General features: G+C 42.4%; 1 protein-coding gene across 1 annotated transcript in view; it reads right to left on the reverse strand.

Annotated features, from left to right (window-relative positions):
* Positions 1-13,794, reverse strand: part of GABRR3 (gamma-aminobutyric acid type A receptor subunit rho3) — a 945,383-nt gene that overhangs the window by 76,303 nt on the left and 855,286 nt on the right. Inside the window, exon 8 of the mRNA XM_085623786.1 lies at positions 11,873-12,069. Coding sequence (XP_085479912.1) covers positions 11,873-12,069 — 197 coding nt within the window. The remainder of the gene's footprint in view (positions 1-11,872; positions 12,070-13,794) is intronic.

Raw genomic sequence — 13,794 nt, forward strand, 5'->3', positions numbered from 1 at the left:
AGAATAGCCATTGCTGGGAAGGTGGAGTCTCTGCTGACCAGATTGCAGCTGCTACACAAGATCTGCATAGTGGACAGTGCCAAAACCTTGATATGAGAGATGTTGTGAAATGGAAAGACCTGTTCCAAATGATCCTGGCAATTACTGTTGTGAAATGTGATGGCCTTCCAAATTGGGTGCATACCTCTCATACACGTATGGTCCTGTGTCCCCTTGATAAAACAGCTCCTCTTCAAGGAGAGATGCCAGCAGTGGTCAAAAGTCCACAGAAAAGGCCCAGTCAAGCTCTAAGGGAACACATAGAGTGTGAAGCAGTACTAGAGCAAACTGAAGTGGCACTGGAAAAGCAAAAAGTGGAAACTGGCTCAGATAAAAATGATGTCAAAAGGGTGAATGAGTCAGGTGCAGCCTCTGAAGAAGAAATTGGTGCTGTGGGCCTACAAGTGGAGGTAGAAAAAAACTGGCTGAAACGGTGTCCAAAACGGCTACAGTGATCCCCATAAAAATAATTTGCATGCATAGCTGAAACGTCTGAATCTGAACAAAGTGAAGATAAAAGTGAAAGGTTTGGATTGAAAACGTGTAAAGAATTGATGGTGCTCTGTCAGAGTTTTTCAGCACCTGAGTGGTCAAATTGCATGGAAAAAGTACAGAATTCCACATTGAATGATCTGTGTGATGCAAGGCTTGAACTGTATGAGCCACCTTGATGGCAAGCTGGTGACAAAAAGAGCCAAGAAATGCTGAAACAATAACTGAGAACTTTCAAGAGCTGAAAAGAGAAAGCAAAGATGAAAGAGAAAAAAGAAGAAGAAAGAAAAAGAGAACTTTTCTATTGGATTTTAGTTACTTATTTTAGAGAAAACTAACAGTTCCAAGAAGCTACTTACATAACTTTGCACGACACTTTTGAGCTTGGCTATATATGATCTAGTTACAGACAAAACTTGTGTTGTCTTGGAAATAGAGGTAAAATTGTTTTATGCTCAGCTTTTGTAATAACAAGTGATAATGAACATACTAATTTTAGTATGGATTTTTCTTTATATACCTGTGTGAAATTAAGTGTGCTAATGAAATTACCATGTCTACATACACTAAAGATAAATAGGAATATTTTAGGTAGAAAAAAACCATATATTTGACTGAACTAATAATTAGTGCTCTCTTTGAACAAATGTCACCTGTGAAATTAAATAAGTGTGATGATTTACAAATCATTTGAGGTATCATGATTTGTTTATCATCAAGTGGTGGGTTGAAGGAGCTCAGATTTCATCTATAGATTTAGGCATTACTAAATGACAAAGGCTGCTTTGAGTTTAGACACAAACTGCATTTTAAAACTTGTAGCAGACTTTTGGTGCATGAAAAATGAAAACAATCGATGAGGCCTTCTCGGCTGCTTTCAGTTCATGAATCATGTAAAACCATGCTCAATTAATTAATTCATGGTTGTTTAATTGTGTTACGTTTAGACTTAACCTCACTATAGAATGTACATTTAATTTGGAAAATGTGTTTTGAACTTTCAAAGTAGAATATATTTGTGCTGAATTAACACACATTTTACAGTGTAGAAAAGCTGAAATACACAGCTAGTGATTTAGTTTGCTTTGGAAGGCTCTCAGTACAAGGCCTTGAGATAACAATGGAATGTGCTCTTTCTTCCCTGTTCCTCCTGTCTTCATGGAAAGACCTTTCTTATAATTTACACTTGTGCCTTACTTTTTTCAGTATGCAGCTGTTTAGATAATGCTTTATTCACTTCATAACGTAGAATGAAACTGCAAAGCACACATTTTTCTTCTTGATTATTATAATATGTTTTCTCTGTTTCCGCATATTTAATACTTTTTTGTTGGAGAAAATGTTATTGTTTTTAGGATGTTAGGAGATAAAGTCATTTAGCACAAGACTCAAATGTGTTACAAGAACTCGCCTGATTGATGACGTGTCCAGTCAGCCCATGGGGTGTCGATGTGTTCTAAAACTCCAATTGGACAAACAACGATGACCAAGTCATGTGTTTTTGTTAGAAATATTGGTTGCTAGCTGAGGTTCTGGGGCTTTTCTTTATTTTTCTAGCAGGACGCTTGCAGAACACACAGCTTTTTTCTTGAGTTCTGCAGAGAGAAGGAAGGAGGGGCCCATGGGTAGCTTCTGTGAGAGACACACAGAAGCAGATGGAGATGAATAGCGCACAGACAGAGCTGAGGGGACGAGGGCAGGTTTAGATGCTAAAACTTTAAATTTTATGCTTTGACTAATTGGCTTTGAAAAGGCTTATTTGTCCTATGCATTTATTTCTCTGTAAGGGAGATTTTTGTCAATTATTAATTATTGACTTAACTTTGCAAAACGCACTCTTGCATTATATTTCTTAAAAACTCTTTAAGAGTTCTGATTGACATTTAAGCCTAATTTCTCCATAGAAATAGAGATGTCTTCCTTTATGGAGTGCTTTGTATGCAATCTATAATATGGTCTGTATTCATTCTTTTTTTTCCAATTTTTAAATTTTGTAACCAGATTGATATTTGACTAATGAATAAAGAGTCAGAGAACCTTCAATTTGATTAGAAAATAAATACTTTTAAAACTACTCACAACTCTCATTATTGCCTTAATTGTTTCTTTGCATCTGATTTTTCATGTTTATACAAAGTGACTTTATGGTGGTATCACAGTGGCAAAGATCCATCCCCTTATGCGGAAGACAAGAGGTAATGATGTTTTGCATTGAGAAATTACCATGAAATTTCCGCTCCATCACTAACAATTCAAAGATGGGATTCAGAGTATTTACATCTATATCAGGAAGATGAAGCTAGAAAACCATGATTAAGAAGCATTACGTTTCTTCATGGTGCTCTGCTGTCTCACTCCACTTTACTTGTTAGCTCTTGCCCCTCTGGTTGTAGAGTCTGTACTGGTAAACAAACATGCAAGTCTTCTTTATTAGAAGTATAGTGCATGCTGCTGACAGTAGTCTCATGTGTATGCAAAAGGATGCTGTTCTCAAATGTATACACCCAGCTCCATGTGTACACCTTGACACGTTGTTCTTCAAAGGCAGACTTCACAAGAGACCCGCGCATCTTGGTTGCATGTGTTAATCAGTGATTAAAATGTGGCAGACTATGTCTTTGCCTAGAAAAGGTTGATCCTATTCTGTTTCCATGTTTTGGCTAATTTACATGCATTGACCTTGGGTATGTATGTGACGAGGTATCAATGATTTTGCATGATACTTATATGAAAACATGATGGATAAATAGTGGGACTCATAAGGAGGCTCATCTCAGTAGTTCACATTGGATGTACTTATGGTTTTTCATTACTGTCAAAATGTTGACATCATAACTGGATTGACTTGTACACTTATCCGAAATCTTCCTGAAAGGGAGGACAGTATGTCAATAATGGTGCGTTGGGCTTGGATCTCTGACATGGCAAGCAGGAGAACAATTTGCAGGCTCACAGACCATAAGATTAGTCACCAGGACAAAACCATTAACAGATCAGGAAAAGGGGAGGATGAACCGCTTAGTACAGTGCCAAAATGTGCGACCGTATAGGTAGCACTTTAGAATGTAAACTATTTCACACAGCTGCTTGTGCTTTAGGGAGCGTTGCCTCCTCCAGTACTGCTAATAATTTGGCAATGTATGACAGCACACTACATAATTTGGAGCGTGACGTTACTGTTAACTATGCTCCACTACAGTCTTTGCTGGAGCCAGTTACAGGCCTAGCATCATGGTCTTCATGTTATGTTGCTGGTGCCCCTTCACTACTGCTGCTCTGCTATTCAGGGCTGCACTGTCAATTACCTCCTAGTCCATCTTCTCCCCTTCCTTACACATGAGCAGTTTGCCTGCTCCATAGCATCTATCACCTTACTGTGGTCAAAATAGTTCCCCCAATATGGCACTGCATACCCAGCATACATAAAGGGAGAAGCACGTCACTAGAAATGAAATGAAATGAAATGAAAGAAACATTTATAAAGCGCATGGCTACCCATAGGCCTCCCAGCACTAAGAACCAATCAGACAGAAGAGCAGACTGATTAAACAGTTGGGAATAGATACGTCTTCAAGAGTCTCCGAAAGGGAAGATGTTCCTCCTCCAGACGGATGGATTCTGGGAGGGGGAGGGTGCTCCAAGCTCTGGAGGCAACATAGGAGAAACAACGGCCTGCACTTCTGGACTTGAAAATTCTAGTAACCTTGGCCAGGCGTTTATTTTCGGAGCGAAGGAACCTTCTGGGACAGTATGGAGAAACTATCCTCCGAAGGATTAGTGGGCCCTTAGCGGCCATGATCTTATGAGTAACACAAAGGGCCTTGAATTTGATCCTTTCTGCAACAGGAAGCCAATGCAGCTGTCTAATTGCTCCTCTCGCTGATTCTCTCCGCGGAATTTGCAGGAGAATTCTTGCCGCACAATTCTGGACCTTCTGAAGTATGCTTATTGTTGATTGAGGGAATCCCAAATATAGGGCATTAGCATAATCCAGACGTGACAGAATTAATGCTTGGAGAAGCAATTTTTTTGCCTTAAACGGAAGAAGAGGCAGAATTTTCCGCTCTGTTTTCAGTATCCCGAAACAGCACCCAGCTACCTTTTTAGCCTGTATCTTCATGTCAAGTTTGGCATCCAGCCAAACTCCTAGGCTCTTGATGTGATTTTTTGGAGTAGGCGTGTTTCCCATACAGCTAGGCCACGCGAGAGGCAGGCTTGGAGGCAGAGGCCTACCCAACAGCATAAGATCAGTTTTTGCTCCATTTAACTGAAGACAAGACTGTTTCATCCAAACTGATATTTCCTCCAGACATCTGGAGAGATTACTTCCAGGCTGTCCTGGGTCTTTAAGGGAGACTATCAACTGGGTGTCGTCGGCATATGTGACAATTTGTATGCCAAACACCTCCACTATTTTGGCTAATGGGCTCATATAAATGTTAAAAAGAGTGGGGCTTAGTGAAGAGCCCTGAGGCACTCCACTCTTCAAAGGCACATTCATGGAAGTCAGTCTAGGACAGCCTGTTCTTTAAATTCTGAGCTACAGAACAATACCTGGCGGGTTCAGAGGTAAGTTTTGCAAGTTTTATATGTTTATTTTTCTTACTGAACGAGCTGTCTTGTTTTTCTTTTAGGGGACCACACTGCACTGCTGCACAGGGATGGGTCCAATTGCGGTTTGTGACGTGGAACACCCTTTCTCCCATTGTCTGTTCTTACCTCTGCAGGGCTGCCGTTTTGCATCAGGTGGCCAGCAGTTGCTTGACAGCTCTTCAGAGGCACTGACGGTCCTCTTGGACTATTGTGCTTCCCCCCCCGGCAGCCGCATGTCCAGAGGCTGTGTTTATATGTTCAGGGCCGCTCCCTGTCTTCTTCAACTCCCGTTGGTTTCGGGAGCAGCGAGAGTTTGGTTGCCTAGAAACTGGTGAGGTGCAGGGAGCATCTGTATTGTGTTTTTAAATGCCGGCAATGGAGTCTTCTTCAGATAGTGCTGCAGTGGTGACAACTTTGGCAGCACTATGCCTCTCCATTAATGAAGCAGTTAAGGCTGCTTTTCAGGTCAGGGAATCAGAGGGGCCTCCTGCTGAGGGTCCATGAACAAATCCTGAGTTTTCCTACGCCTGTGGAGCAGGAGTTGGAAGATGATTTTTTTATGCCATACCAGTGCCCTTGCTCCTGACTCTTTGCATTTTCACGGTGCTTTTCGCAAAGTGCTTTCCCTTTAGGGGAAGGAAATTGACAAGGCTGCGTTCCCTCATTTTCTGAGCAAGCGGTATGATTTGGAGGGGTTTTCCAATGAATTCTCGCAATCAGTCAAGGTGGATAGCCTGATGACTGACCTATCTTCACAGGGCATAGTGCTTTTGGATGACGGCCTTCCTTCCGACCCAGTGAATAAGACAGTGGAAGGGACTGTAAAGCGGTCTTCTGCCACCTCCATTTCTTCCATCAGGGCAACTGCCTATACGAATTATATTGTTCAGTCCCTTTTATAGGATTTTAAGGGTCTGGCGCTGCAGATGAGTGTGGGTGGGGATACTTCTTCTCTGCTGGCTCTGATGGAACTCCAGGTCGGCAACTTACCCAACATCGGCTTCGACTTCAGGGGCTTCCATTGTGGCACATATTGATGCAGGCCAGGAAGGTGGATGCCTCACTGAGTCTGTCCTCTTGAAGTTACTGTTTAAAGGTACAAAGGTGTTTGAACACACAGCTTAAAGAGATGTGAAGCAGTGAGCCAATAATCGAAAGCTGGGGGCTCCCATTCGCCCTCACTCCCGGGGTAGAGGTTTCGGATACATCCACTACTTTGTTTTTCCTCAGGCTAGAGGCGCTAGCCAGCGGGAAACATCCTTTACATCACAGTCAAAATCAGGATGTGCCTTTACTCCGTAGTCATTACCCGACTGCGATATTACCATCCATTCCTTTACCATGCAAGTCATTACAATGACTTGCTTTAGGGGACTCGTTGTTGGACTGGTGTTGGATTTTAATTCCAACGCCTTCTCTACTGATACACTGACTGGAGTTGGAATAGTAATTTATAATATTTCAAAGTCCAGCGACCCCTAAGGTAAGTCATTGTAATGACTTCTGTGGTGAAGTAACGCATGGTAACATCACAGTCGGGGTACTGACTGATGTGTAAAGGCATGCATGGGAAATGGATGCATGATTCCGTCATACCTACCTAGAAAGCTCTTTCATGGCAGGGGCCATGGCTGGGGGACCCTGGAAGTGACAAATCCCAGTCTCAGTCTGCTGGTTCTTCCTCCACAGCAGTTACTATCCACCCCTTCTGGATGGTGGTCGGCTTTGCTTCTGTTTTTACCAGTGGCATGGAACTTCTGATGCCTGGGCATTTCAAAGAGTGGCCTCCGGTTACTTGCTAAAATGTTCATCTTGCCCAACCCTGGTGTTCAGGGAAACTCCTCTACTCCGGGATCCCACGAAGCCAGCAGCGTTAATGGAGGGTGTTCAGCTTCTCTTGGAGATGGCAGGGATCATCAAGGTTCCACCGCAGGAGATGGGGATGGGATATTATTACATCCTGTTTCTTGTGCAGAAGTCTTCCGGTGAATACCTTCTGGCCTTGGATCTCAAAGGGGTGAATTTGCACATTCCTCATCATCACATTTCAAAATGGTGACCTTGCAGTCAATCCTTTCAGCTGGTTCATCAGGGGTGCTTCCTCGCATCCCTCGGCCTGATGGACGCTGACCTGCATGTTCCCATCCACCTGGAGGATCAGCAGTTTCTTCGCTGTGCAATGGGCTTGAGGCACTGCCAATTCCAGATACTTCCTTTTGGCCTTTCATCAGAGCTAATGGTTTTTACAAAAATCTTGGCCCTACTGGTAGGTATTCTCCATTCTCAGCCTTCCCTGCTGGATCTGTTTGTCTCGGAGAAGGCGGCGCTACTCTCCCACTTTTGAGTCTGATTCCCTTGATGTTGGCCTGGACGATAGATGCTTTCTCCATCCCATTGTCCCAGGGGCTCATGCTTGCTTTCCCCCATTTCCCTTGATTTCCAAGATCCATAGGAACATTTGGGTGGATCGGACAGAGATTTTTATGGACCAGGAGACCTTGGTTTCCCCCTCTTCAGGGTTTGGCAGGAAGGTACCCATTGGAGATTTCCCATTCACCCATCTCTGCTTCATGCTCCTCTTCTCAGCACGTCCTCTCTCCTGTGCCTCCCGTTGGTGGTATGGCACTTGAGAGGTTGGGAGGTTGACCTTTCTAGCTCAGGGTTGTTCGCTTGAAGTGGCTCAGAACATCCAGCTGTCTTGCAAATTTCTCATCCTGAAGTCTTACAGTCGTCATTGGAAAAACATTGACTCTTGTGTAAGGGGAGGAGTCTGTCTCCAGTTTCCTGTGACGCTGTCAGGGCATTGGATTTTTTAAGGGATGATTATGTGGTGATGCTTGGAGTCTCGACTCTTCGTGCCCAATGGGCCGCCTTTCTGGCCTTCAGAGGCTCTGATATGTCCTCTGTCTCTCTCTTGGTGACACGCCTCTTGCTGAGTTTTTTGCTTCAGCGTCCTGTCTCCCACTCTACAGTCTCCACCTGGGATCTTCCATTTGTGCTACAGGTATTGACAGGTCCTCCATTTGAACCCCTGGTTTCAGATGACATTAAGTTACTTTCTGCTAAAGTTAGTATTTTGGTGGTGCTTTCTTCTGGTCGCAGGGTTGGTGAGATTGGAGCTGTGTCCTGGCTTCTCCCCCTTTTTTACATTTCTGTCCAGACAAGGTGATTTTATGCACTAGTCAGGTTCTTCTGCTCAAGGTATTGTATGATTTCCATTGTCAGGAAGATATTTTCCTTCCAGTATTTTGTCCTGATCCGTTTTCTCCCGAGGAAGAGGTTCTCCATTCTCTGGATGTGTTAAGAGCCCTTCCCATCTACCTGGACCAGTGAATTTAGACAGGTGGATTCATTATTTTTCACCTAAGGTCTCTCTGAGATGGCTCTCAAGCCTTCCTCGTCCACACTGACTCAATGGGTGAAGTGTACTATTGTCTTGTCATACGAGGCTGCTCACCGTTCTCTTCCCTTTGTCCCGGGGCGGTCGACTCAGTGTGTCTCCTCATCCTGGGCAAGGTTTAAGGGTGCATCACTGTGACATTTGGAATGCTGCTACATGGGGCTCTCCTAACACCCTTGTTTCCCCCTACCGTTTTCAGTTGGGGATGGGTGCATACGCAAAGTTTGGCGCTCATGTTTTATCGGTTGTACATAACCTGTGATTTGTGCTGTCTTTTGCACTAAATATATCAAGTATATTGCATCCTCCTTGGTTTCTGTGTAAACCAATCACCATTTTCTTAGGTATGGGCTCATGTGTAAGGAATGGGATGGGAAAACGGATAAGGAGGTAATGCTAAGTTATTTACCAATAATCTTCATTCACCCTCTCTCGCATTTCCTCAGTTGGCTTCAGGCCAAGGGGCTTCTTTCAGTACAGGAGAAGCAACAGTGACCCTACCATTTGCCATGGCTGCAATTTAGTCACGACTCCTGCCTCGTGTGGGCTGGTCAAGCATTTTTTGCTAAGGACGATTTTTTTTATCTAATCCGGCCTGCTGCGTTGCACCACATCAGGAACATCGACTGGGTAAATACCCTCCTGACGCAATTCCTATCTGATGTACGGCTCAAGTGGTCTTTATGTTAATACTAACAGGCAGTTATTAAGTTTCAATCAGAATAGTTAATGTTTCAGAAGCTTCAGAAGGGTCTGAGTGCTACTGGGGTGTAACTTGACATTGTCTCACGGCAGCAAAAGAGCAAGGTGGTTAAACATGCCCTCATTGTCTGTGTGACATGGTTCTGTCAAAGATTTTTCAGATGTTCCATTTTGGGTTTCTTGTGCGAATTAGTATTTTTAATGATGCATACGACTGTAAAAAGTACACACATGATTTTGCACTTGAAACAATATCAATCTGTCATTTAGAAGTGTAATGAATAATGTAGTATAGTTATGGCACATTTAAATAAGAGACGCCATTTAATTATAAAATGGATGCAGTTTCTAGTGTGCTGCTCATCTTGTCTCTGCTCATTCCCACTCCCAATTAGCGAACGGCTGCAAGTTTTCTCTTCTCACAGTTTCCTCAGAACACGGAGAGCAGTGACGTCAATAGGTTGAAGTAATAGAAAGCATGTATTGTGAATGAAACTTTCCATCGTGTTCTCTATGTATCATTTTGAAGGATTTCCGCTGGAAGTTCTGATATAGGTAAGGATGGGATGTTGTTAAAAATGTTTCATACTATTTTTTTCTAATCTCCTTAGTGCAGTTGCTGAGGAAGTTTCTTTTACTTTAAGAAATGGGTTAGTGTTCATGATCTTTTGAAATTGCAAAATTGTTTTTGATTTGTCATTGTAACCTAACTAGGATAACTGAATCATGGTTCAGGAGATTAATAGGGTTCGGCTCCCACAGTTCCCCAGTTCAACATTGTAACTTTGCTCTGTAAGAGGTGTAGTGTACTCAGTCATAGTAATGCAGACATTGCATTCTATTTTGTGTTGTCAATTTACGAGTCTAGATATGCCACACCTGTCTTACCACATGCACACCCAGCTATTTCACCTTGATCGGCAAGCTGATCAGAGACGTAGCTAACATGCACCCAAACTTCTCTCATAGTGCTAAAACTGTAGGGCAGATCTATCTTTTGAGAAGGTGTCTAAGAAGCAGTGTGCTACATGGGAAACATTTTTTTGACGAAAAGAAACTGCAGGAATATTATATCACTTTTTCATAACTGCTTCTGCGCATAGTGTCCAATGTGTTTTGCAAGCATACTTTAAGCAAGGCGCATAGAAGTGAGTCCTCTATATATCTGCGATACATACACATACATTACAAAATTGGCACTTTCATCTCAGGTTTTTAGAAAAAATTAATGAATGGCCATAATGGTAAGAACGTATGCAGTTGCTTCTTGCAAGATATGGTTTAAAGGTTTATGTATTTGCCTTTGTAGATCAAACCATTTAGACCTGCTGCACAAAGAAGACTGCCAATCTTTGGAAGTATGGCATATGCCAAACATTGTACAGAATTAAATCTGCCTACAGGATTTTTAAAATTCCTAGACATGGGCTTAAGCGGCCAGATGTACGAAATCGTGTGTTTACGATTTCCTAGTTGTGAATTTTAGCGATTTGCTATTAGGAAATCGCAAACTGAGATGTACAACAGTGTTTTAGACACTGTTAGGATTCACAGTGGCTCGCAAATGGACCTGCCTCATCAATATTCATGCGGCAGGTCGCAATTTACGACCCATTGTGAATGTCAACAATCACAGGGATGGTGGCCGGCTCGGGTCAGCAGACCACCATGTCTGAGATTGCTTATTTGATAAAGCACATTTTTCATTTTGTAATGCAGCTCGTTTTCCTTGCATTTCAAAAATAAAAATGAACAGCTGCCTGCTCTTAAAAATGTTGGCGCCCACAACCATGAAAGGGATGGGGTCCCTTGGAGAACCCCTTCTTGTTTGCGAATGGGTTATCACCAACTTGAAGTTGGTGGTAACTGTGAATGTTTTGTGACGCCAATTGCAGTCGCAAAACATTCCTACATACCAGTGCGACTCGCTATTAGGAAGGGATGACTTTAACACGCCCCTTCCTAATAGAAACTCTAAACCCTATTTTGTGAGTTGGTAATAGGTTACCGATCTGCAAAATTGGGTTGATACATGCCAAAAAAGCATTTTACCAGGAGTAGTAAAATGCTTCGTACATCTGGACCTATGTGTCTTCAAATGTGGGAACTTAGTTATGGAAATGTATGATATTCACGGATTTCTAATGTATGCTTTTTTCACTATCAGTGCATACTATGCAAAAGAAAAAAAAAGAAGAAAATACTTTGTAAAATATATTTTTACATATGTTTAGTTAATGGAAATAATTTTAAATGAAATGGATTCCCTTGCTACAATGATGATGTAGGTCACTCTGCATTGTACATCTGGTTCAATAAATGCAGAACAGTGTGCTCAAAGCATTGTCAAGCATTGCAAAAGTGCCCACAGAGTTTCAAATATGATGTTTCCATTGCATTTCCCTAATCATATTATTTTTGTGCAGAAGTTCTGCTTTTGCGAGTTGCAACTATCACGCATCTGTGACTTACGAATTTTGACATGAGAAGCCACACTCATCGAAAAATCTGTGGAAATGTGACTTCAATATTTATTGCAATAGAAATCTTTGTGCCTTATTTTCCTGTTACAGTTTCTTGAAATGTATACGGGAATAGATGTTGAACATTTTGGTTAAATGCCAAAGAAGGATTCGTTTATATTACCTTTCCTCTCCTTTTAAGTTGTTTTCTTTCTTCTACAGTTGTGAGATAATTCACTGCTGCATACTCAATTACCGACAAGAAGACAAAGAGGAAACTGGTCCATAAGTACACATCCACAGCTTTTATGTAAGACACCTGAGGCATTGAGGCGCTTACTCCTGTGATGATGGTTGACATGGTTAGCACAGTGGTTATACCTGTCAAAAATAAATACAGTAATAGGTAAAAAATTAAATAAGAGTCTTTTCTCATATCATGTCTCTAGAGTTTGAAGCGAAACAAATATACTGGATTTTACAGCAATACTCAAGAATGTGCAAACACATTTATGTAAAAATGTAAAATGATGAACACTTATGAAATTGTTCGTAGTCTAAGATTTTCACATCAAACACAATAGTCAACACTGCAGAAACTGATTAAAAAAGATCGTTAGTAACCATCAGCAATTAATATAACATGATGCTAAACTACTCAGTCAGTGATTTACAAACTGAAAGCAATTATACAGCGCAATCTCAACCATGGAGGCACTTCTGGTGTTGATTACTTAAATTCGAGCGAGTATGCTTTAACAAATCGCAATAAGGTGGCAATAGCAATGAAAGGCTAGATCTCAAATGGGACAGCATTCCACATATTGCAGTCATCTCTCTTGCCTTGTCTGAGCTACTTAGGGCCTGATTCACAAAGGTAAACGTACACTTATGTGTAAGTTTACGATTTCTGGCTATTCATGAAGGTGTTTTACTAGTGGCATCGTTACGAATGCTGAGTCTTCACACCAGGCCCGGCTCCAGGAATTTTTATTTGGGTGGGCCAAGGGTGCATTTGGGTGGGCCACTGCAGGCTCGATTTGTTGCATATATGTCTAAGCAGGCCTTCTTTAGGGCCCTCCTTTATCTCTTCTTAGTCTTACAAGGCCCAGTAAAATGCACTCTTTTCCAAATCTCTTTCTAAATATTATCACTCTCAATAAGTGTTTTTTTCCATGAAATGTTCCATTGATGGGAAGAGGAGGTTTCTGAGGTGGGAATATCAGGCAAGTGACACTTCTCGGGCTCCCTTTCTGTGAGCCTTCAGGGAGAATCCCTCTTCATTACTACATCCACCTGACCACAGACCCTTCAAGCACTCCCTTACAGACTTGATTATCCACTACTCCTCTCCAGTGCACCTTATCTCACAGCTGACCTTGGGCCCCAGCCCCATATCAGGCACCATAGGGCTCCACTTTCATTTTTCCCGGTAAAAACATTAGTAAAATCACCTTCTAACTTAAAACATTGAATATAGCAGTAAATTTAATTAGTACACACTTTAAAATATGTTCCACAGTTGCCCTAATGACCCGACTGCTAATTAAATTAACAAAAACAGAAAGGCCATGAGAGGGCCGGCTTCAGTGCTGATGCGAAAGTCTTTCTTGGCGCGGCACCAATAACCTATTTCTCCGTAAATACCTTTACTACCACCTTTCAACAGTGCCCCTCATCCCTCCATGGCCCCCCTATTGACCTCCTCCTCAGATTCCCTCACTGCCACACGCCCCAAGTGCCCCTCATCTCCCCATAGCCCCTCCCCCTTGTGACCTTCTCGGATTCCCTCACTGCCACCCTCCACCAGTGCCCCTCATCTCTCTGTAGCCCCTCCCCCTCATGACCACCTCCTCAGACTCCCTCACTGCCACCCTCCAACAGTGCCCCTCATCACTCCATAGCCCCTCCCAGTACCTCCTCCTAGGATTCCCTTACTGCCACCCTTCAACAGTGCCCCTCTCTCATAAGCATTTCATTTGTTGATTAACGCTACTCATATCAGTGTAGTGTGTGTCAGTAATTCACACCACGCACACATTATACAGAAACAATGAATCATACAAGTATGTAAATCAGTCTACAGGGAATGTCAAATAAGCCAAT

The sequence above is a fragment of the Triturus cristatus genome, chromosome 8 (genome assembly GCF_964204655.1).
Source record: "Triturus cristatus chromosome 8, aTriCri1.1, whole genome shotgun sequence".
In the NCBI taxonomy this organism is placed as follows: domain Eukaryota; kingdom Metazoa; phylum Chordata; class Amphibia; order Caudata; family Salamandridae; genus Triturus; species Triturus cristatus.